The sequence below is a fragment of the Rhinatrema bivittatum genome, chromosome 3, assembly GCF_901001135.1.
Source record: "Rhinatrema bivittatum chromosome 3, aRhiBiv1.1, whole genome shotgun sequence".
Classification (NCBI taxonomy): Eukaryota; Metazoa; Chordata; class Amphibia; order Gymnophiona; family Rhinatrematidae; genus Rhinatrema; species Rhinatrema bivittatum.
The window spans coordinates 243239781-243265872 of record NC_042617.1 but is presented as its reverse complement, the minus strand read 5'-3'; the positions used below and the strand labels follow the sequence as shown (position 1 = coordinate 243265872).

Sequence of the window (26092 nt, the reverse complement as noted above, 5' to 3'; positions counted from 1 at the left end):
TGATGTTCTTGGTGAATGGGAACATGCAAATATGCTTCCCTTAGATCTACAGATGTGAGAAATTCCATTTGCACAGCTATTATCAAGGATTGCAGAGTTTCCATCCGGAAATGAGTCACCCGCAAATGCCGAATGACTCCCTTGAGATCAGGATGGGCTGAAAAGTTCCCTCATTTCTTGGGAGCTACAAAATAAATGAAACAGCAGCCAGTAACTTCTTGTAATTCGGGAACTGGAATTACTGCCTTTAAATCCAACAACCTCTAAGGCTGCTTCCACTGCTTCTTTCTTTTGCAGAGATTTGCATGGGGAAACCATAAGGCATCCAGAGGAATACGTATTAATTTGAGAGCATGGCCATCCTTTATCACTTCGTAACCTGGACCCACCTCTGATAAAAGCGAGATAGAAGCCCACCTATCTCTTGCACCAGCAGGTGAGTCCCCACACCTTCATTGAGAAGAACGAGGTGCTCCAGTCCTGGAACCTGTATCCTTACCAGGCTTTCTAGTTCAAAAGGACTGCAGTCTTCCAGGGGAATGAAACTTCTGCACAGAAGCTCCTCTATAAGGCTGAAAATGACGGGAATCCCTGGAGTGGCTTCTCACTCCAAAGGGGCATGATGTCCCCCCCTCTTGTCTTCTGGCAAGCGAGGGACCTTGGATTCCCCCCATCTGTTTGCTATCTTTTCCGGCTCACTGCTGAAGCCTTGAAACTGGACTTGGAAATCATGTCAGCGAACCAGTTTTGGAGCCACAGCTGATACCTAGCCACTATAATGGATGCCACCTCCTAGCATAGGCTAAAAATGTGGACCACAGTTCCATCACTACCCAACTATCAACTTCTGCTCCTGACGTCTCCTGGGAGAGGCACAAAGTAGCCCGAGCTACCAGGGTGCAGTAAGCAGCAATCTGTAAATTCATTACCATAGCTTCAACCCTTCTAACCTGTGCATCTTTTACAGCCACCGGAATGGTAGCTCGTTTTGTAACAGTACACACTAAGGAAATCAAAACTGTTCCCTTGCAACCCCCTTTGAAATTTGCTTCCGAGGAGCTCCATTCTAGGTCAATTAACTCCTGAATTGCTTCCAGAAGAGGAAAGAAACATGATGCCTTGTGCAGGGTGCTTTGTGCAGGATGACTATGGGGCTCTTCTTTGGTAGACCTGTGGCATCACCCCCATCCACACTAAGTGTCTTTAGGGTCAGAGTCAACAGACTCATCTCTGTGGAAAAACCAGAGCATAGTCTTCTGTGGTTCCAAATCAGAAGGAAGCTCCCCTTCTTCCAGAGAAGAGACCCCCAGGGCCCCATCAGCATCATTAAACATATCAGGATTCCCATCCCCCTGATCACTGTCAGGGGACAGTGTCCCCGTGGCACTTATCCACAGAGGCATAATCCATGAGCCCTGAGGCTGTGAGCTCTGGTTAAAAGTCTGTTCTGGCTCTGCCTGGCACCCTTGCAGAAAGGTCTGCAGGCCTTTGAAAAATTCTACCCAAGAAGAGGACGATGGGTCTATACTGGAGCCCATAGGTCCAAACCTAACACCCCTCGAATGAGCCTCTACAGGACAGGTCTCTGTCGCTGGGAATAAAGGAGGAGCGGATGAATCCACAACCTCGCCTTCCGTCTCACTCCCCTCAGCCCGAGGGGAGGGTCCTGCATTAGTAAAGTCCATACTAGGTAACTCACCCTGAGCATCCAAACAGTGTGGACACAGATGCAGGGAAAGTGATGGCTCTATTGCCCTTATATGGCAGGCTACACAAATAGGTAGGTGCTTAGATTTATTTGTCCCTAGCTCATAACTTTCCTCTACTGGGCACCAGATGGCATACTCACGTTCATCAGAGTCCCAGGAGTACACTTCCTGGTATGCGCACAGCCAAAAAGCGTGCAGTAGTGTACCCACAACAGGAAGCATGCAGTCATATGCACACAGAAGCAAACATGCAGTAAATATGCACTTTTGTGCATACCTAGGCACCCAGTTTCAGGCAGCAAGCATGTGTGCACAAGACCCCCTGTACAGAAGAACGCGCATGATTCTGCGTAAGCACATACGCGCTTACGCAGAATCATGCTGCACGGCCAAAATGGCTCCCACGGTGTGCGTAGGAAAATAAGCGCCGTTGCAGCCTATCATGTTGCCGAGAGAAAAACAGTCTCAGGAGCAGGGCCTAGGCAAAGCTGCTCAACCCACAGCACCAATGCTGCCACCTCCCTATCCAAAACTCCCCATGATGAGAGAGAAGGAAGGTGAACCAACTCTGAGGGAAGGACCAGGAAAGATAAAGAAATGAAGGGAATCCCTTTAACTTCTCTTTTTTTCTTCTTGTACCTGAACTCAGCCGTCCCTAACTGAGAACACGAACAGGTCTCTGACCACAGGGGAGAGGGCAAATGCCTTCACTGGTGAGCATCCCTCGACTTCAGCTGCCGTCTCTCTTCTTTTCTTTTGAGTCCATTCCACAGCAGGCTAACAGATTGAAAATGCTCAACTGAGGGAGGGACTGCAGTAGTGTCACCTGAGGAGCTCTAGCTGTATTCTGAATCTTCACACTTCACTTAAATTTTTTTTAATTTTTTTTACAAGCAAATCCCAGTAGAGAGATGCATGCCACCATCTGCTAGAGACGGAGAATACTAGGTGATGTCAGGGCAGGGCTATATGTCTGTGACATCAGTGAGTCAGTTTTACTCAGTCATCTGCTGGTAGGAGTGCATAACCTACTGGTGTGGATTGGCCTGCCTGAGTGCAGAAGAATATGGCGCTATGAGGATCACTTGTTTGGTATCTCTTCTTGGTTTGAGATTTTGAAAACTACAGAAATAGAAGGGATCACATGTTAGTTCCTTGTTCCATGGAATTGCAAATGCATCCATTGCTAGTGCCTCTCATGATGGTCTTTTGGAACAAAAACGTGGTTGAAGGAAGATGCAAACAGGTCTATGCCTGAGTTCCCCAGTGATTGAATAGAAGTTGTTCTCTGTCCTGGTAGAGTGACCATTGATATGGTTGAAGGCATTGAATTAGCCTGTCATTTTATTTACCAGGAAGGTAAATTGCTAAAAGATGAACATTTCTTACCATGGCCCATATGCAGTATTCTGTGCTTCTCTGCAAAGTTGTCAGAATCCTATTATTCCTTGCTTACTGAAGTAAAACATCGCTATGCGATAGTTCATTTGAGGTTGGACTACTGTGTCTTTTTAACCAGGACTCAAAGACTTTGCAACAAGAGTGATTTACTCTGCTAAACCACAAACAAAATAATATCTATTATATAAAACCATTGTATATCTTATACAATGGTTATGTTCCTCTGGCCGGACAAATTCTATTGCTCACTGACTGAGGAGTGACTCCAACTCGAGATGAACCTGAGCAGAATGAGATGGATCCAGACTGAAGGCTAAACATGTGTAGCACTGGAAGTCGGGAGACGTGCAAACAGTAACCTAACTCCACAATCTTCAGGACCCACAATCTTTGGTGATTTTCCTATGTTCTTTAAGAAATAGCTAGATCCTCTCCCCTACCAGAGAAGTTAAGGTCTGAGATTTGCGCATCAAATACTAGGTCCCAACTTAAGTTGAGACTGCTGCGGCATCCTAGGTTGACACCTCTTGCATGTGCACCCTTCTAGCCAGAAGCTGTTGAGGCAGCACAGATAGAGCATGGTACCATTGAAGTTGATGGAAGGGATATCTCTGAAAAAAAAAAAAAGGGCACTTAAAGAGATGTATGAATATCTAGTGGCTGCTCAGTACCCCCAGAAAGGGACTGGACAGTTGCATGATACTCCTCAATTTCAATGACGGTTTCTCTAAATTTGTCCCCAAAGAGATTATCAATGGAGCATGCGACATCAGCCAACTTGTCACTTACATCTTCCCATAGGCCACTTGCTTTTAACCAGGTCATTTGACAAGCCTCAATGGCCTCTGCATAAGACCTAGCCACTGTGTCAAAAGACTTGTTCACTGTCTGGATAAGACACCTCTTGCATTCTTCTGTGTCCAAAGAGCATGGCAATACCCCCTCCTGCGCCCTATCAAAGGATTCCATGAGGGGCTTCAGCTTGCTGTTGCAGTCATGTAAGTACTGATTTATGTAAATTTGATGGGCCGCAATGCAAGTGCTCAACATCAAACTCTGGAAAACTTTCTTCCCAATGTTGTCCAGTAGTAGTTTAAGGTCGTTACTCAGGGGTGTTAGCCTGCATGCTCAGATTTTCTTAGCTTGCTTCAAAGCTGATTTAACCACCACCAAAAAATTGCAGCAGCTGGATTACAACAAAGTTTGGAGCCTGTTGTACCGTGTACTCGAAAATCAGCTTTCTGGCTACTGGAGAACAGGAGGCTAGATTGCCCAAAATTCTTATTTGCAGATCCTGAAGGATGTATTGGGATCGTTGCTGGCTCAGAGGGTGTTGCAAGAAGCCAAAACAATCTGAAGAATTCTGTATGTGGGTCCTTATTCCTCTGGGTGTTATCTCCAATGGCCTTCCCTAATTTTTCCTGAAATCTGCAGTAGAAGAGGTCTTCCTGTGAGGATAACTGTTCCGGCTAATTAGATAAAATAAGTGAGAGGATCCTTGTATACTCCTCTTCTGAATGTAGCGGAGGGATTATAACCCATGACCCCGATTGATGAAGATGGCGATTGGGGTGGGGACCTCAGTCAACCTGGAGAGGAAACATTCTGGGCAAGGTCAGAGCTGCTGATACCCCACGCTTCATTTTCTGAATGTTGGCTGGATGCCTCCACAGAGGTGGGCTAACTTTCACAACTGGTAGCTCAGGTAAGATTTCCCATAGCATAGAAGTGAAAGGGACATCCCCTTGTGGGAAAAGATCCCATGTCTTTGATAGGTGAGGTTGGAGGATGCCGTATTTGTCGCTGGCCCTCAGAAAGGTAAAGAAAGTCTTTACCAATTCTGTAAAATGGTCCACAGACTGCTATATCCTCTGGACCAGAGTCAGAGAAGAGACAATTTTCTCTAAGTTCAGTATGGGGTCATCTTCTTGAGAAGCATGCACCAGACTCCGGGTAGTGAGTTCCCCTGGGCTGCCTGTATTGGGGTCACATACAGACCAAGGATGCGATGGAACAGATAGGATCTGGTGTATCCAGGCACAGAGGGATGGACAGGCTGAGTGTTCCAAGCAGATGACACTAAAGAGGACCTGGTGGTTCTAGGGTCCTAACAGAAGAACTGAGATGGTGATAAAGGTACCTTTTGAGCTAGAAAGAATGAAAGCAGCTGTGCAGTCTGTCTTCCGGATTTCCACTGGTGCTGGGGTTACTATGGCATGGACTTTTACAATGATGTCGTCGAATGCGCAGATAGCACCAAGGAGCCATGTACCGATAGCATTGAGGCTTTGTGTATTAACTGTGCCATAGGATTCTGTGCTGATGCCAGGACCTATTGCTTTGATGATGTCAGGTGCAGTGGGAGCTTCTGCGCAGATGGTGCAGATAAGCATTTCTTTTTCTTTGGCACTGATGAGCCCCACTGAAGGGGACAAGACTTGAGTGCGTATTATAAAGTGCACCGATTCTGGTACACAGCACTTCTGTGCCTTGCTTGACCTCAACCTCCTACTCAACTCAGCACAGAGGCAGCCCTAGCAGGCCTCACTCCAGAAGGAAGACTGGTTCCACCACTTGTGACTTATAGAGTTCCACCAATTTCCATACTCCCTTCCCACTGGGTTTTAGAAGAGATCCAACCATAGCTGTAGTAGTCAGAGTCATGGTTTGGGCCCAGGCACTTGTAACAAACAACACAGTCTTCTTTGAACTGGACATTCTTGAATAACAATCTACAATACCAACCCATGTTCACCAGAGTGACAATTCATCTCTACACACCACAGATCACAAAACAAAGATCTTCTAATGGTACCCTTCACTCAGGTCACACACCAAACACAAACAAGAGACCAAATGTTTTCCATAGCAGGCCCCAAATTGTGGAACTTGCTCCCCGAGTAAAATTAGAACATGTATTTACTATTATGTCAGGCTGAATTAGATCTTGTTTTTAATATTATGTCAACCAAGAAAATGTAAAAATATGAACTTGATTACGGTATATAGCAGCTATTATGATATCTGAGATAGCAAAATTTCTTACCTTGTAATAGGTGTTATCCCAGGACAGCAGGATGTAGTCCTCACATATGGGTGACGTCACTGAACGGAGCCCAGGCGGGAAAACTTTCTGTCAAAGTTTCTAGAAACTTTTGACTGGCCCCAGTGAGGCCACTGAGCATGCCCAGCATGCTATGATATTCTCTGCCACAGGTGTCTCTCTTCAGTCTAGTATGTAGCAAAAAGCTTTAGCAAAAAGAATAATAAAAATAAAAAGGCCCAACTCCGCGGGGTGGCGGGTGGGTTCTGTGAGGACTACATCCTGCTGTCCTGGGATAACACCTATTACAAGGTAAGCAATTTTGCTTTATCCCAGGACAAGCAGGATGCTAGTCCTCACATATGGGTGAATAGCAAGCCAGAGGCTGAGTGATTGTGTAGTGCAATGCTTTTGTTGAATGAGTCAGCCGAAGATCACAGCAGTTTGGTTGTAGTAGGAGTTGGGTTTAAGCTGGAAACAAGTTCTTTAAGACAGATTGTCCATAGGCAGAATCTTGTCGTCCTTGCTTGTCCAAACAGTAATGAGCTGCAAATGTGTGAAGAGAACTCCATGTTGCTGCTTTACATATGTCAAGTATTGGCACTGAACGATAGTGTGCAACTGAAGTTGACATTGCCCTAACTGCATGTGCTTTTACTCGCCCTTGGAGAGGAAGGCCTGCTTTTTCATAGCAAAACTGTATACAATCTGTTAACCAGTTGGATAGGGTATGTTTACCCACCGCTTTCCCTGGTTTGTTTGGATCATAGGAAACAAAGAGTTGATTGGATTTCCTGTGAACTGCAGTGCGGTTTAAGTAGAAAGATAGAGTGCGCTTGCAATCTAAGGTGTGTAAGGCTCTTTCTCCTTGGTGAGAATGAGGCCTTGGAAAATATGTGGGTAAAACTATAGATTGGTTTAAGTGGAATTCCGTAACTACCTTAGGGAGGAATTTAGGATGAGTACGGAGAACCACTCTGTCATGTAAGAACTTAGTGTAGGGTTCATATGTGACTAGTGCTTGTAACTCACTAACCCTTCTAGCTGATGTAATGACTATGAGGAAGATAGTTTTCCATGTAAGAAATTTCAGGTCACTGGAATCAATGGGTTCAAAGGGAGAACGCATGAGTCTAGATAGAACCAAATTTAGATCCCATTGAGTGACTGGGTGTCTAATTGGTGGTTTTAGAAGAATTAAACCTCTCATAAATCTTTTTATGAGAGGTTGTGTAGAAATAGGTGCATCTGATACCTGATTATGGTAAGCTGAAATTGCATTTAAATGTACTCTTACAGAGGAAGTCTGTAGACCAGATTCTGAAAGATGGTACAGGTAGTCCAATAAAGACTTTGTGGGGCAAGTGAAAGGATTGATGTTTTTTTGCCTGCACCACAAAGTGTATCTCTTCCATTTGGAAGCGTAGTTCTTCCTTGTGGAAGGTTTACGTGAAGCTATAAGAACTTGGGAAATGTTAGCTGGAAGATTGAGTGGTTGTAGGATCAAGCTTTCAACATCCAAGCTGTCAGTGATAGGGATTGAAGGTTGGGATGCCGCAACCGACCCTGATCCTGAGTTATGAGAGTGGGAGCTACTCCCAGGCGAATGGGATCCCTGACTGAGAGGTCTAGAAGTGTGGGAAACCATACTTGTCGAGGCCAATATGGGGCTATGAGTATCATTGTCCCCCTGTCCTGTTGTAGCTTCACTAGAGTTTTGGTTATGAGTGGTATCGGAGGATACGCATATAATAGGCCTGAGTTCCAAGGGCGAGCAAAGGCGTCCTTGGATGGCCTGTTGTACAGGTTGTATAGGCAACAGTAGTTGTCCACTTTGTGATTCAGATGTGATGCAAAGAGGTCTACTGTTGGTTGTCCCCAACGTTGAAATATCCTGGTCACTATAGTGGGATCTAGTGACCATTCGTGTGGTTGGAATTGACGACTGAGTCTGTCCGCCACTACATTGTGAATGCCCGCTAGGTAATTGGCCTTGAGAAATATGGAGTTGTTCAAGGCCCAGCCCCATATCTGAGCTGCCTCTTGCCAAAGGAGGTACGAGCCTGTCCCTCCCTGTTTGTTGATGTACCACATGGCTACTGTGTTGTCTGTTTGGATCAGCACAGTCTTGTTGGTAAGGCAGTCCTTGAAGGCATGTAGAGCATAAAGTATAGCTCGACGTTCCAGGAAATTGATTTGAAATGTTGCTTCGAGCTTTGTCCATATTCCTTGTGTTTGGAGATTCCCTATGTGAGCTCCCCAACCCAAGGTGGATGCATCTGTAGTCAGAGTTACTTGTGGGACTGGTTGTTGAAAGGGTAGGCCCTTGCACAGATTGTCCTTGTCCACCCACCATCGTAGAGAAGAGCGTAGTTGGTGGGTTACTTGAATTGGAGAATAAAGTGGTTGAATGGCTTGGATCCATTGTGATCTTAAAGTCCATTGAGTTACCCTCATGGCCAGTCTTGCCATAGGAGTGACATGAACTGTGGAGGCCATGTGGCCTAGTAATGTGAGAAACTGATGAGCTGTTGCTTGTTCCTTGGAGTGAATCAAGCTTGCCAGGAGCGACAGTGTGTTTGCTCGATCCACTGGCAGAAATGCCTTGGAGAGGTTGGTGTTTAAATCCGCTCCTATGAATTGAAGCAGGTGAGATGGGACTTTGGATAATTGATGAGAAATCCCATGAAGTGCAGTAGAGCAATAGTTTTGTTGAGAGACTGTATTGCTCCTTGTTGAGATTGGCTTCTGATGAGCCAATTGTCCAGATATGGGAAAACATGTACACCTTGCTTGTGTAGGTGTGCTGTTATTACTGCCAGGCATTTGGTGAACACTCTGGGAGCAGAAGCGAGTCCGAATGGCAGTACTCTGTATTGGTAATGATGAATGCCCACCTTGAAGCGTAGATACTTGCGATGAGGAGGGTATATTGGAATGTGAGCGTAAGCATCTTGAAGATCCAGAGAACAGAGCCAATCTCCTATTTGAAGAAGTGGTAGCATTGTACCTAGTGAAACCATCCTGAACCTTTCTCTCTTTAGAAATTTGTTGAGATTTCTGAGGTCTAGGATGGGTCGTAGGCCTCCAGTTTTCTTTGGAATGAGGAAATATCTGGAGTAGAATCCTCTGCCCTGCTGAGACCTGGGCACTGGTTGAATGGCCCTGGCTGTCAGAAGGGTGGATAATTCTATTTGTAACTGAATTATTTGGGAATTTTGTTGTGGGTAGGAAGTTGGTGGAAATTCTGGAGGAATTGATAGAAAATTTAGTTTGTAACCGTGAGCTACAATGGAAAGTGCCCATTGGTCTGTGGTTATGTTTTCCCAATTTGATTGGAAGTAAGAAATCCTTCCTCCCACTGGTATGTGCTGTTTGGGGTTTTGGAGGGTGGGTCTGATCTCTGGATTTGTGTTCAAAAACCCGTAGCTGGACCAGTCTGTGGAGGAGGCTGAGCACGAGCTGGTCTTTGTTGTCTGGCCTGAGAGCGCTGGGTAGTCCTGGAAGGTCTAGTTCTGGTAGGTGGATTATAGTACCTTCTTGGCCTGTAGTATGGACGTCTAGGTTCCCTTCGTGGAAAACGTCTAGGAGCCTGGGTGGTTGGTTCTTGAGGCAGTTGTGATAGCTGTCTTAAGGTCTCTGTATGATCCTTTAGTTGTTGAACAGCATCCTGCACTTTTTCCCCGAACAAGTTATCACCACGGCATGGCAGATCTACTAGTTTGTCTTGTACTTCAGGTCTGAGATCTGATGCCTTCAACCAGGCCCATCTTCTTGCTGTAATGACAGCTGCTGCTGTTCTTGAGGCTGTGTCAAAGTTGTCATAAGCAGCCCTTACCTCATGTTTCCCAACCTCGAGGCCCTTGGTGATGATGGACTGTGCAGATTCTTGAAACTGCTCTGGGAGAGAATTTGTGAATTGCTCCATTTGCTTCCAGAGATCCCTTTGGTACTGTGTCATGTACAGTTGATAGGCAGAGATTCTGGAAGACAAAAGTGCACCTTGGTACACTTTTTTTCCTAGGGAGTCCAGAAAACGATGATCCTTCCCTGGAGGAGCTGAAGAATGTGGACGTACCCTTTTAGATTTTTTCTGGGCAGATTCTACTACCACAGATTGATGTGGTAGCTGTGCCTTTTGAAAGCCTGGTGCCTGCTGCACTAGGTAGGTAGTGTCTAGGCGCTTATTCACTGCTGGAACAGTGCATGGGTGTTCCCACACTCGTTGCTGCAAATCTAACAGGACTTCATGGATGGGAATTGCTAAAACTTGTTTTGGCGGGTCCACGAATTGCAAGACCTCTAATGTATGTTGTCTTGAATCATCTTCTGATGAGAGCTTAAATGGAATTGTATCCGCCATCTCTTGGACAAAACTTGAAAGATAAGTCCTCAGGTGGTGACCTTTTCCTTTCTTCAGGAGGTGATGGTTCGGACATGAACTCTTCAGAAGAAGTATCTGCTCCTGGATCATCATCATCATCCCAAGAATCGTCCTCCTCTGGCTGTCGATAAGGAGTTCTTGGGATTTTCTTTGTAAAAATACCCGATGGCCCCGGTAGTGGGTCATCGATGGATATTGTGGGAGGTGGTACTTCCATGGCTTTTTGAGGAGCTGTGTCGACTACTTTGTGATATTTCTTGAAAAGGCGTTGAAAAAGTGCCAATTCCTGGGTATCACTAGTGTCTTGCTCTGTTATTGTCGAGGGAAGAATGGGTGTCCTCGATAAAGTCGTCGAGGGTGGTGCCATTGGTGTCGAGTCCTTCGACGGTGGTACCATGGAAGGTAAGGGTATCGAAGAAATCGCTGGAAGCTGTGCGTATATGGACGTCGATGACGTGATGATCTTCGGTGTCGACGTCGAGTCCCTGTGTGCCGTCTGGGTCAAAAATGGCCCCGGCATCGGTGTGCCCACCGGCATCGGCAAATTTGCCGGCATCGATGTGGAAATCATCGGCATAGATAATGAAGTCGGCATTGTAAATTGTTCCTTGAAAGCCTGAGAAATCGCTTGTCGGATAAAATCGGACAATTCCAGCCGCACAACCGTTGGAAGCAGAGCGGTTGAGGGCGGTGGCGCAGGCTGAGGTACCAGTTCCGGACAAGTTGTTTGTATGGGATCTGGCGTCATCAATGGAGTCGAGGTAGGCCGAGGCGTTGTAGACTCCGACGTGTCCTGTGTTCTAGGCCGCTTCGCTGTCGAGGGTTGCTGGGAAACAGAGTCAGACGAGGGGCTTCTGTGTCGATGTCGATGTTTTGACTTCGATTTTTCGGAGGACTTTGTCGACGTCGAAGACAAGGAAGGTGAGGAATGATCCCCCGACGGTCCCGGGCGAGGTTTTTTAAGAATCACTCGCTTAGTCGCTCCAGCCGGAGACGACTTCGACGACTGCGACGGGGAAGGTATAAGTTGCAGGCTGAATAAATGTTCCATCTTTTCGAGCCTGGTTTTCCTCGATTTCGGTGTCATTTCTGCACATTGCAGACAATTTTGTACGTCATGTTTATCACCCAGACACATCACACATTCGGTGTGCGGGTCTGTGAGTGACATTTTCCTAGCACAAACAGGACATTTTTTAAATCCTGTGGACATTTTTATCGAATGACGGCCGTCGATTCGATTGAGGTAAATTTTTTCTATTCTCCGAAAATAAATCTAGACTGGGTTACTTACCGGCCGGTAAGGAGAGACCCCGAGAGATATTATGAGAGAGAATATCACTTTATTTAGACTAATGAGTCACAAGAAGGTTGAGAAACAACTCAACGGCTCCGGTTCCGCGATGCTGGCTGCAGCGCGGAAAAAACGAAGACTGAAGAGAGACACCTGTGGCAGAGAATATCATAGCATGCTGGGCATGCTCAGTGGCCTCACTGGGGCCAGTCAAAAGTTTCTAGAAACTTTGACAGAAAGTTTTCCCGCCTGGGCTCCGTTCAATGACGTCACCCATATGTGAGGACTAGCATCCTGCTTGTCCTGGGATAATATATATGATTAATAACTAGAATATTCGCCATTACATAGAAGAAAGCAAATGTTGACACACAATATGTGGTAACTGACCATGAATATGAACATCGATTTTGTAAACCGCTGTGATCTTTTTTGGAACGCTGGTATATAAAACACCTAGATAAATAAATAAATAAAAAAATTTGAGCACTGTGAAAAGGTTTAGGAGCTGCCAATGCAAGGCAAAAGGAAAACAGCAAGATACTGCTAAAGACATATAAAGAAATTTGGTGAGAGAGAGAGAGGGAGAAAAGCTAACATTTCAGCATGGAAGCCTGGACAAAAAAAGATCAAGAGTTCACAAGGCAGCGTGTGAACATGGGAACTCCCGCACATGCTCAGTAGTAAATCCTTACTGAGATAGAGATGGGTCTATTTGGCACAGTCTTGTTGGAATCCGACTTGTACCTACGTGAACAAGTAAGATCTGTTACAAAGTGGATCTTTATATTACATATAGTTTGCCAGCTTAAACCACTGCTAAGCCCAAAAGATTGTCACACACTGTTACAGGCATTAATTCTTACAGTATTAGAATACTCTAAGTCTATCTATATGGGGGTTCCAGGAATACCCTGAGGATGTTGCAATTAGCTCAGAATTCAGCAGCAGGTATCCTGACTGGCATCAGCATGAGATAAATTACACCTATCCTTCACTCTACTGCTTTTTGATCCAATGGAGAATTAAATATAAAATTGCCATGTTGGTACATAAGTTAATGATACTGAATAGAGAAAACCTTGAAGTGTGCCTTATCAAGAGCACAAAAAAATCTCAGAGTTAAGTGCCTTCCACACTACTTTTATTTGCATATGAAAAATCTCAAAAAAAGTGATTAGTACATGACAAATGATTATACTGCAATAGATGCTGGAATACAAAATAACCATTGCCTACGTTACAAGCAGCATCCTTTAGATTCATATGACAGTCATTATTACTTTTTAATGTTTAAATTGATCATATAGAAATCAAGAACGACTAACTATTCTGCCACATAAGTTAGAGTCATGGCACGTTGCCCTGGATTAATGCAGTTCTTAGTATTTATAATTCCCTATGCCTTAAAATGAGTACACTGCATCTTTCTGGAAGTTCCCTCCCCACGACGTGCCCATCTAGCCGAGACTTGTGAGCGAGCCTTTGTTAGCTGAGCTTATCCATTGGAATTCCTTGTGAAAAGTTTGTGCACTATTATTTCCACTAGGTCATTTAGAACAGTGGTCCCCAACCTTTTTTGCACCAGGGACCGGCTTCAAGCAAGATCATTTTTCCATGGCCCGGCAGGGCGGGGTGGGGGTGGGGTAGGGGCGGGGCTTTGGTCATATGGGGACAGGGTTATGGAGGGGGTTGGATTTTAGTGCACACTTATTTAATTATGACATTTATAATGTGAATGTGACTCAACTCACCATAGGTTCTCACATACATGGCACACTGACCCATGATCGTCACAGGGCTAGATGTAAAAGTACAGTTTGTATCCACGGGAACCCCCCTGACCCACAATAATGGATGTAAAGCAGAATTATGACATTCCCCATACAACTCACCCTACAAAAAAGATGTTCTGGTGACATCTCAGTAACAGCAACTTAAACTCCTTCTACTTCCAGGCTCAATAGCCCTACTTATGAAAAGACAGCAGTTTACCACCAATGCATGTCCTCTGAGAAAACACAACAAATAAGACCGATACAAACGCTTACATGCTAGCAAAATATCTCATCTCGGTAACAGACACAGAACCGACCTAACATACTCCCAGGATCTGTAGTAATGCACAAACTAATCCGCACACAGTTACATCTGTATTATGGAATACACTCAAACAGGAGCAACCCTATCTATGAAAAGGCAACACTACAAATATTAAATCAGGTCCTAAAAAACCAATATTTTATTTATTTTATTTAACGTCTCTTATATACAGATAGCCGTTCGCACATCGTATCGGTTCACAAAGAACAAAAAACTTATGGGCAGCGCCCTTACAAATAACAGATAACAATACAAATAACCGGGGGAGGAGGCAATGCAAATTAATAGGTCAATAAATAGGGAGAAACTATAAATATAACATACATAAAACTATATACAAAGCATTAGTCGTCATCAAATACGTCACGGCATAAATCGGTGGTCGTGGGCATTCTTGGTCGAGGTCGTGGAGCATACTTAATCGTAGGTTGCTGAATAATTATGAATTGGATGTAGTCAGGGGGTAGGCTTGCTGGAAAAGCCAGGTTTTCAATTTTTTTTTGAACTTGGGGGTGTAGGACTCCATTCGTATGTCATAGGGCAATGAGTTCCATATTGTGGGTCCGGCAAGGGAGAAGGCTCTGCTTATGGTGGAGGATAGTTTGAGAGATTTGATGGGTTGTGTGCGTAAGGTTCCTTGCAGGGCAGGGCGGGTGGGTCTGTTGGAGGTACGTGGGAGGAGGGGGGGGGTTGATCCAATTGAGATTGGAGTGTAGCAGACTTTTGTGTATGAGGGAGAGTACTTTATAAAGTATTCTTGAGCGAATTGGGAGCCAGTGTAATTGGATGAGGGTGGGAGTAATATGGTCTCTTTTTTTAGAATTTGACAGTATCCGGGCGGCGGCGTTTTGTAGCAGCTGTAACGGCTTGATGTGTGATGTGGGGATGCCAAGGAGGAGTGCATTACAGTAGTCTATTTTTGACAATATAATGGACTGGAGCACAGTACGAAAATCCAAGAAGTGTAGAAGGGGGTCTAAGTTTTTTTATCGTTTGCAGTTTAAAGTAGCATTCCTTCAAGATAGATTTGATGAATGGTTTAAAAGTAAGATGACTATCAATAAGGACACCTAAATTGCGAATGTGCGTGGGGAAAATTGTGGATGAGTATGTGGGGGGGATGGCAGGAAACGGTTGCTTATTGGAGATGATTACTAGTTCAGTTTTGTTGGGATTTAGTGCGAGGTGCATATCGGTGAGAAGTTGGTTAATTGAGGAGAGACAGGATTCCCAATTTCGTAGCGCAGTCTGGAGGGAGTCAGAGAAGGGGAATATGATTTGCACGTCGTCAGCATAAATGAAGTGCTTGATGTGGAGTTTGGTGAGGAGGGTGTTAAGGGGTAACATGTAGATATTAAAAAGGGTGGAGGAGAGGGAAGAACCTTGGGGTACACCTTGAGGGAGACTGATCAGGTCAGATTCATTGTTATCCACTAAGACAGTATAAAATCGGTTCTGGAGATACGATTGTATCCAGGCCAGCACATTGCCAGTGATTCCAATACTCCTGAGGATGTTGAGGAGGGTATCATGATTAACTGTGTCGAACGCAGCAGATATGTCAAGCATAGCAATCAGATACGAGAAACCTGCGTCTGTTCCTCTGATGAGTGTGTCGTGGAGGGAGAGTAATAATGTTTCAGTACTTAAATGCTTCCTGAAACCATGTTGGGTGGACAGGAGAATATTGTTTTGTTCAAGATGATCGGAAAGGCGAGCATTCACTAATTTTTCAAGGACCTTAGCTAGGAGAGGTAAGTTGGAAACGGGTCTGTAATTTGATAAGGTGGAGGGGTCAAGATTGGGTTTTTTAAGTAGCGGTTTCACTACCGCTCGCTTGAGAAAGTTGGGAACAGTGCCATGCTCGAGGGAGCAGTTAAGAATGTTTGATAGAGGTTTGGCGATCACTTTAGGTATAGATAGAAGGAGTTTAGAGGGGATAGTTTCAGAAGGATGGGATGAGGGTTTCATTTTTTTTAGGATGTTCTCTACTTCCAGGGAGGAAGAGGGGTCAAAAAAGGAGAGGGAGACTGCAGAGTTGAAAGTAGGAATAGGAAGGTTGAGAATATTATGAGAGAACTGTGCTGTGATGGAGGCGACTTTATTTTCAAAGAAATGTGCTAAATCATTGCAGCGATTTTTAGATGAAATAGCTAGTTGTTGTAAGGGGGAGGGAGAGGTAAGGTCAGCAACCAAGGAGAAGAGGGCCTTAGGGTTATATTGGAGGCCATGTATTTTTTTGGCATAGTATTCACGTTTGGTTTGTAAGATAGAGTTTCTATATTCGTGCATGCGTTGGTAATAAATAGTTTTGGTTGCAGGGGATTGGAGTTTACGCCAAGACCTTTCAGCAGCTCTAAGCTGAGTTTTGAGGATTCTTAGGGCAGTTGTGTACCAGGGTTTTCTATTTCTACGGTTGGGGTTGACATATTTCATTTTTACTGGGCAATGTTTATTGGCAATGGTACTTGTAAGATCGACCCAGGAGGAGAAGGTGTTATCTTGAGATGAGAGGTCAATTTGATTATCTATATCAGAGCAAGCTTGTGTAATGGTATCTACAGAACAGGTTTGGCGATATTTGAAGGATAAGGGCTGACAGGGCAAGGTGGGGGAACATTGTGGGAGGGTGAGTTTTGTCTGAATCAGGGAGTGGTCGGACCAGGGTATTGCCATGCATGATGGGGGATTGCTTATGTTAATGGATGAGTTGATAAAAATAAGATCTAGGGTATGGCGTATAATACACCTCTTATTAGGAAAACAGAACTAGCAAGCAGCTATAGATCCCCACACAGAAATAATTGTAAAACTATACTAATAAACAGAATAAATGTTTCAAAACAGCTATGAACAGAATAACATCCAACAATTAAAAACTCATAAAAACTATTAAACATTCTCCAAACACCAATAAAATATTTCAAAAAAGCAGACATCACACAATTAAAATGGCAGTCAAGAAAAATAAACTTAAAAAGCCACCTTTACTTATCCCCTCCAGCAGCTCTCCTACTCCCCTTCCCTGCAGGCCGTGGCACTCACCAGAAGCAGCAGTAGAAGCTAAGCTCTATGCTCATGGTCCTCTTCCTTAGTGCCCATGTCTCTCTCTCACACACACCATACCAGTCATGCCCCCATGACCAGTTTCTGTCTCTCACACACCAATCTCCTCCAAAACAGTCTTTGGCACACACACACACACCAGTCACCTTCCTGAACAATTTCTCTCATGCCATACACACACACACCCAGGCTTCCCACTCCCGTGTTCTACTTACATATATGGGCTTCTCACTCTCAATCACTTTCTCTGTCTCTCTCTCTCTCTCACACACACACACCCACACACACTCACTCACCAATCTCTCATTCCCATGCTTGTTCTCTCCACATGCACAGGCTTCTTATTCCCATAATCACTTTCTTTCTCTCTCTTTTACACACACACACACACACACACTCACCAGTCTCTCACTCCCATGTTCTCTTTCAGATATACAGGCTTCTCCCTCCCATGATGTGTCTCACACACACACACCCAGGTTTCTCACTCCCATGCTCATTCTCTTCACATGCACAGGCTTCTCATTCCCATAATCACTTTATTTCTCTCTCTCTCTCACACATACACACACACACACCAGTCACCTGATCTCGCTCATGCATACACACACACACAGGCTTCCCACTCCCATGTTCTCTTTCAGATATACAGGCTTCTCCCTCCCATGCTGTGTCTCACACACACCCAGGTTTCTCACTCTCATGCTCACTCTTCACATGCACAGGCTTCTCATTCCCATAATCACTTTCTCTCACATTCACACACACCAGTCTTTTTCTCTCACACACACACCGTCACCTTACCAAGCAGTCTCTCTCTCTCTCATGCATGCACACTCACCCAGGTTTCTCACTCCCTTGCTTTCTTTCACCCCCACATCACCAGGCTTCTTACGCCCATGCTTTCCCACATACCCAGACTTCTCACTTTCATGCTTTTTCTCTCTCTCTCACACACACACACACAAAAACACACATCAGTCACCTCCCTGACTAATGTCTCTCACTCTCACATACACATCAGTCATCTCCCTGAGCAATCACTTTCATTGTCTCTCACATACACACACACATCAGCTCTCTGACCAGTCAATCACACACAGGCTGGCTGGCTGCTTCTCTCTCTTTCTCTCACTCACTTCCTCTCCCCCCCCCACCCCCCCGAGCACAAATGGGAGCTGCAGCAGCTCCTGCAGGCCAAGAAAGAAGAATCCCATCGGCGCAGGAGGCTCATGCTGCTGTCCCCTTTCTCAATTACCGGCTGCTTCTATTGCTCGGGGACCGACGCTGCAGCCGCCGCTGCTACTTTATCACGCGGCACGGCTCTTTCTCCTTCCCGCGCACCGCTCCGTGTATCACTTCCTGTTCCGGGTCACGGGAGGGGGGCAGGCGCGGGAAGAAGAAAAGGCCAGCCGCGGGTGCCACAGCTTCTTCTAACACCGCTGCCGTTCCCACTGGGCTTGAACGTACTGACAGCCCGGTGGCAACGGCAGCGGGAGAGACCGGGAGCGCGCGACACACCTGCCGGTCCTTGGTGGCGCTGTGGACCGGCAAAAAACTCCCACGGCTCGGTCCCGGTCCGCGGACCAGTGGTTGGGGACCCCTGATTTAGAAAACATCCAAAAGCTGCCTTAGGCAGGCTTTTTAGCTCAGAGATTAAGTCTTGGTACTGTTTTCCTTCAGATTAGCCCTTATTGATTATGCAGGCTTTGCTAGAATATATGATCTTTGCTAGAATATATGATTTTTGACTGTACTGTACATGATTATTTTTTATACAACATGAAATGAAGCCTTTAAATAGACAAAAAAAACCCCAAAACCTTCACCACTTTCTTAATATGAGCCTACATAGGGGCCAATGCAATAAAGTGTGCCCAACCCAGCGCACAGGTTTACACATGGCTGGATGTGCGTTTTGGACATGCTAGACTAGCACCCGATGCAATAAGGAGATCAGCGCATCCAAAACATGCGCTCAAAAAAAATGCATAGCTGATAGCGCCCATCACATGTAAATTCAATGTAGATGAGGCTATTTATTTAATAATTTTTATATACCGACATTAGAAAGGCACATCATGTCGGTTCACATATCAACCAAAGTGAGGAAAATACATTATAACAGGGTAAAGGGAAGATAACTGAAGAGAATAACTAAAGCAGAGGCAAGAAAATATAATAATGTAAACATCGGTTAAATAGATTCAACAACAAATAAAGAGCAACTATATATATATAAATAACTATATCTAGAGGGATAAAATGAGTTCAAACGGCAAATGGTAAGTTACATAATCCAATGGGGGGCAGGGTTAATGCTATGCAGAGGGAGTTACAAAAGGTAAGTTACATACTCCAAAAGGGGGGCAAGGATTAATGCTATGCAGGGTGGGGAACAGGGAAAAACGGTGTATTATACAATAGCAGTTCTGGAATTCACAAAAGCATATTATACAGTGGTAGATCTGGGATACACAGAGGGAGTTAGATTAGATTAGATATTCTCCCCCAATGCATAAAAATCACTGGGCGCCCAATGCACACTTTTTAACGCGGCAAATTTAACTCCAGCTCCTGAGGTGGCAAAGTTAATCTGTGAGTCAAGGGCTCATGAGAAATTAGAAAATACGGTCCGTTGTGGTTCCTCTTACTTAGTATGGTTTATGGTTTATTGGTTTTCTATACTGTCACATCAGCAAAGCCTTGGTACAATAGTATCAACAAGGAAAATACATTAAGTTAATAAAAGAGATAACTGCTAGCATTACTAAAAAAGGTAAAGCACAGAAAATATGTTAGCTGTTAAAATAACATAAAACTATAATATTTAAACAAATTACCTTAAAATATGTTAACAAATATTAATAATCAATATAAAACTTCAGATTTTTTACTAAAATAAGATAAAAAAATATCAATATTAAAAGAAAGAGAACAGAAAAAAGGTAAGCCCAAAGGTTTCTAATGTTCAAGCTCTGAGTAAGCACATTTAAATAACCACATTTTCAATTTCACCTTGTTTACTGCATAAAGAAAAAAAAACTTACTTTTCAAACCACAGTGTGAGATTAGTGGTGTGCCTTATCATTTTAAGAAGATTAGGAGAATTAATTTCTTTATCTTCCTTTGTCCATACACTTCCTACTAACTCAGATGACTGCACAGCTCTAAAAAAAAACAATGATTAAAAATCAAATTGAGTTACAGTACTCACGTAACCAGTTTAAGAACTGTAACATTTGCTAGATCTTTACAAGATTACAGAAATCAAAGAGGTGGCCTCTTAAGTTTAACTGTATTTTAGAAATAAGTATTTTATAATCATGAAGACAAAAGAAGAGATGGCTACCAGAAAAAACAGTTGCTTACCTGTAATAAGTGTTCTGAGGATAGAAGGATGTCTGTTCTCACAAGTAGATGACATCATCTGATGGAGCCTGGCCAGAAATTTTATGTCAAAGTTTCTAGAACTTTGATTGTGCCATTCTAGTCATGTGCAGGCTAGCGTGATGACACATCCACATGGGTTCCCCTCAGTCCATTATTTTAAGCTTACACTTGGAGAAGTCAACTTCAAGGGGAGGCTGGTGGGTTTAATGAGGACTGACATCTTGCTGTCCTCTAAGAACTGTTACAAGAAAACAACTCTGCTTTCTTTAAGGACAAACTGGATGTCAGTCCTCAGGTGGGGAATTCCTGGAACTACTCTTATCATAAGGCTTGAAGTACGAATGAAAAAGAGGAGGCAAAAACTGTGCCAATGGGAACAACAATAACTTTTTGTTGGCAACTGGCCTTTTTCTTCTATATATTTATTATGAGGGGCAGCCTGGAACAAAAACAAAGGGCCATGGGAAGGTATAGAAATTAATTTTACAATGTAAGAGATTCTGCAGGACAGACTGGCCGAGCCTACTTTCCTTTCAGGAGTAAAAGGATAAGCTAGTCACCCTAAAAAGCAGTATGCAACCGAATCAAACTGCGCGATGGTCCCTGCACTTTTAATTTTAAATGCCAGCGAGAACTGCACTAAGTAAAAGAAACATATCCATCTGTCTTCATCTTACAATTTAACTGAACTGGACACAAACTTATTAAGCTTGACAAAATCTGTGTCCAGCCATAAGACCTACCTAGATATTTTCCAGCCTGTGTTATCTACATGAGAATCTGTATACACATACCAGCAAAGTCGTCATCATACTGGAAACCCACCAATCATATGCCAGTGGGTTGTGGTAATCTGTAATCAATATTGAATTTTGGATCATATGCATATGCTTGAAGTTCTGATGAAGAAAATTACTCTGAATGTCACTTGGAAATCTCTCATATACAGGACTTCACACCTGAAACTTTTAATGAAGTTTCACACCAGGCTTTCAGACTGTGCTTCCAGCCCAGCTCAGCCCTGTTCCATTAACTTTGGAGAGCATGTGGCACTCGATGCAAAAGACTGGGAGTCCCTACTCTTGCTTCTGGACTGCTTCCTTCATCTTAAATTTGTTCAGTTCCTAGTTAAGTTTTAGGTTGCTGTGTGTTTAGGATTGTGTACAATTAGGGTCCTTTAAATATATTAGAGTATTTACTATATATCTGGTAGTAACCTACAAGGGAATGATCAAACTTTGGATAAGGTATGGGGAATTTCTAAGTTTTGCTGATTTTAATTTTTTTTAATTTTAAGTGTGAAAGTGACACCTGCCTATAAATTAAATGGTTAGTTAGGGGTGGGTGGGAGAGGAGTGGGAGGGTTGGGAAAGCAAAATTGCTTACCTTGTAATAGGTGTTATCCCAGGACAGCAGGATGTAGTCCTCACATATGGGTGACGTCAGTGAACGGAGCCCAGGCGGGAAAACTTTCTGTCAAAGTTTCTAGAAACTTTTGACTGGCCCAGTGAGGCCACTAAGCATGCCCAGCATGCTATGATATTCTCTGCCACAGGTGTCTCTCTTCAGTCTAGTATGTAGCAAAAGCATTAACAAAAAAGAATAATAAAAAAAGAAGGCCCAACTCCGCGGGGTGGCGGGTGGGTTCTGTGAGGACTATATCCTGCTGTCCTGGGATAACACCCATTACAAGGTAAGCAATTTTGCTTTATCCCAGGACAAGCAGGATGCTAGTCCTCACATATGGGTGATTAGCAAGCTAGAGGCAGAGTCATTTGGTAGTGAAATATTGTTGTTGAAATGAGTCAGCCGAGGATCACATAACATTGGATGTAGAAGGAGTTGGGTTTAAGCTGGAAACAAGTTCTTTAAGACAGATTGTCCGTAAGCTGAATCTTGTCTTCCTTGCTTGTCCAAACAGTAATGAGCTGCAAAAGTGTGAAGTGAACTCCATGTTGCTGCTTTACATATGTCAAGTATTGGCACTGAACAGTAATGTGCTACGGAAGTTGACATTGCCCTTACTGCATGTGCTTTTACTCGCCCTTGGAGAGGAAGGCCTGCTTTCTCATAGCAAAACTGTATGCAATCTGCTAACCAGTTGGATAGAGTATGTTTACCCACTGCTTTACCTGGCTTGTTTGGGTCATAAGAAACAAAAAGCTGATTGGATTTCCTGTGAACTGCAGTGCGGTTTAAGTAGAAAGACAGAGTACGCTTGCAGTCCAAGGTGTGTAAGGTCCTCTCTCCTTGGTGAGAGTGAGGCCTTGGAAAAAATGTGGGTAAAACTATAGATTGGTTTAAGTGGAATTCCGTAACTACCTTAGGAAGGCATTTTGGATGAGTACGGAGAACCACTCTGTCATGTAAGAACTTAGTGTAGGGTTCATATGTGACAAGTGCTTGTAACTCACTAACTCTTCTAGCTGATGTAATGGCTATGAGGAAGATAGTCTTCCATGTAAGGAATTTTAGGTCACTGGAGTCAATGGGTTCAAAAGGAGAACGCATGAGTCTAGTTAAAACCAAATTTAGATCCCATTGTGTGACTGGGTGTCTAAATTGGTGGTTTTAGGTGAATTAAACCTCTCATAAACCTGCTGACAAGAGGTTGTGTAGAGATAGGTGCATCTCCTACCTTGTTATGGTAAGCTGAGATAGCACTTAAATGTACTCTTACAGATGAAGTCTGTAGACCAGATTCTGAAAGATGGTACAAGTAGTCTAATAAAGACTTTGTAGGGCAAGTGAAAGGATTAATGTCTTTTTGATTGCACCACAAAGTGTATCTCTTCCATTTGGAAGCATAGTTCTTCCTTGTGGAAGGTTTACGTGAAGCTATAAGAATTTGGGATATATTGGATGAAAGACTGAGTGGTTGTAAGATTAAGCTTTCAACATCCAAGCTGTCAGGGATAGGGATTGGAGGTTGGGATGTCGCAACCGACCCTGATCCTGAGTTATGAGAGTGGGAGCTACTCCCAGGCGAATAGGATCCCTGACTGAGAGGTCCAGCAGTGTGGGAAACCAAACCTGTCGAGGCCAGTATGGGACTATGAGTATCATGGTCCCCTTTGTCCTTTTGTAGCTTCACTAGAGTTTTGGTTATGAGTGGTATCGGAGAATACGCATATAACAGGCCTGAGGTCCAAGGGCGAGCAAATGCATCCTTGGATGGCTTGTTGTTCAGATTGTATCGGTAACAGTAGTGGTCCACTTTGTGATTCAGGTGTGATGCAAAGAGGTCTACTGTTGGTTGTCCCCAACGTTGAAAAATCCTGGTCACTACTGTGGGATCCAGGGACCATTCATGTGGTTGGAATTGACGACTGAGTCTGTCCGCCACTACATTGTGAATGCCCGCTAGGTAAGTGGCCTTGAGAAACATGGAGTTGTTCAAGACCCAACCCCATATCTGAGCTGCCTCTTGACAAAGGAGGTACGAGCCTGTCCCTCCCTGTTTGTTGATGTACCACATGGCTACTGTGTTGTCTGTTTGGATCAGCACAGTCTTGTTTGTAAGGCAGTCCTTGAAGGCATGCAGAGCATAACGTATAGCTCGACGTTCCAGGAAATTGATTTGAAATGTTGCTTCGAGCTTTGTCCATATTCCTTGTGTTTGGAGATTCCCTATGTGAGCTCCCCAACCCAAGGTGGATGCATCTGTAGTCAGAGTTACTTGTGGGACTGGTTGTTGAAAGGGTAGGCCCTTGCACAAATTGTCCTTGTTCACCCACCACAGTAGAGAAGAACGTAGTTGGTGGGTTACTTGAATTGGTGAATAAAGTAGTTGAATGGCTTGGATCCATTGTGATCTTAAAGTCCATTGAATTACCCTCATGGCTAGTCTTGCCATAGGAGTGACATGAACTGTGGATGCCATGTGGCCTAGTAATGTTAGAAACTGATGAGCTGTTGCCTGTTTCTTGGAGTGAATCGAGTTTGCCAGTAGAGACAGTGTGTTTGCTCGATCTTCTGGTAGAAATGCCTTTGAGAGGTTGGTGTTCAAATCTGCTCCTATGAATTGTAGGAGATGGTTTGGAGTTAGATGTGATTTTGGATAATTGATGAGAAATCCCATGGAGTGCAATAGAGCAATAGTTTTGTTGAGAGACTGTATTGCTCCTTGTTGAGTTTGGCTTCTGATGAGCCAATCGTCCAGATATGGGAAAACATGTACGCCTTCTTTGTGTAGGTGTGCTGTTACTACTGCCAGACATTTGGTGAACACTCTGGGAGCAGAAGCTAGGCCGAATGGGAGTACTTTGTATTGGAAATGTTGAAGGCCCACCTTGAAGCGTAGATACTTGCGATGAGGCGGGTATATTGGAATATGGGCGTAAGCATCTTGAAGATCCAGAGAACAGAGCCAATCTCCTGCTTGAAGAAGTGGAAGCATTGTACCTAGTGAAACCATCCTGAACCTTTCTCTCTTTAGAAATTTGTTGAGATTTCTGAGGTCTAGGATGGGTCGTAGGCCTCCAGTTTTCTTTGGAATGAGGAAATATCTGGAGTAGAATCCTCTGCCCTGCTGAGACCTGGGCACTGGTTGAATGGCCCTGGCTGTCAGGAGGGTGGATAATTCTATTTGTAATTGAATTATTTGAGAATTTTGTTGTGGGTAGGAAGTTGGTGGGAATTCTGGAGGAATTGAGAGAAAATTTAGTTTGTAACCGTGAGCTACAATGGAAAGTACCCATTGGTCTGTTGTTGTGTTTCCCCAATTTGTGTGGAAATAGGAAATCCTTCCTCCCACTGGTAGGTGTTGTTTGGGGTTTAGGAGGGTGGGTCTGATCTCTGGATTTGTGTTCAAAAACCAGCTGGACCAGTCTGTGGAGGAGGCTGGGTACGGGCTGTTCTTGGTTGTCTGGCCTGAGAGCGCTGGGTAGGCCTAGAAGGTCTGGGTCTGGTAGGCTGATTATAGTACCTTCTTGGTCTGTAATATGGACGTCTGGGTTCCCTACATGGAAAACGTCTAGGTGCCTGAGTTGTTGGTTCTTGAGGTAGTTGTGATAACTGTCTTAAGGTCTCTGTATGATCCTTAAGTTGTTGGACAGCATCCTGCACTTTTTCCCCAAACAAATTATCTCCACAGCATGGTAGTTCTACCAGCTTGTCTTGCACTTCAGGCCTGAGATCTGATGCCTTCAACCTTCAACCAGGCCCATCTTCTTGCTGTAATGCCAGCTGCTGCTGTTCTTGAGGCTGTGTCAAAATTGTCATAAGCAGCCCTTACCTCATGTTTCCCAGCCTCTAGGCCTTTGGTAATAATGGATTGTGCAGATTCTTGGAATTGTTCTGGGAGAGAATTAGTGAATTGCTCCATTTGCTTCCAGAGATCCCTTTGATACTGTGTCATATACAGTTGATAGGCACAGATTCTAGAAGATAAAAGTGCACTTTGGTACACTTTTTTGCCCAAAGAGTCCAGAAAGCGATGATCCTTTCCTGGGGGAGCTGAGGAATGTGGACGTACCCTTTTTGATTTTTTCTGGGCAGATTCCACTACCACAGATTGATGTGGTAACTGTGTCTTTTGAAAGCCTGGTGCCTGCTGCACTAGGTAAGTAGTGTCTACACGTTTATTCACTGCTGGAACCGTGCATGGGTGTTCCCACACTCGTTGTTGTAGGTCCAACAGGACTTCGTGGATGGGAATAGCCAGAACTTGCTTTGGTGGGTCCACAAACTGTAACACC

General features: G+C 44.2%; 1 protein-coding gene across 4 annotated transcripts in view; it reads right to left on the bottom strand.

Moving 5' to 3' along the window:
* The window catches only part of SOS1 (SOS Ras/Rac guanine nucleotide exchange factor 1), a 1044495-nt gene that overhangs the window by 221411 nt on the left and 796992 nt on the right, over positions 1–26092 (bottom strand). For all 4 annotated transcript variants that reach the window (XM_029594364.1, XM_029594368.1, XM_029594365.1 and 1 more), the window contains one exon: positions 20051–20170. In XM_029594364.1, coding sequence (XP_029450224.1) covers positions 20051–20170 — 120 coding nt within the window. The remainder of the gene's footprint in view (positions 1–20050; positions 20171–26092) is intronic.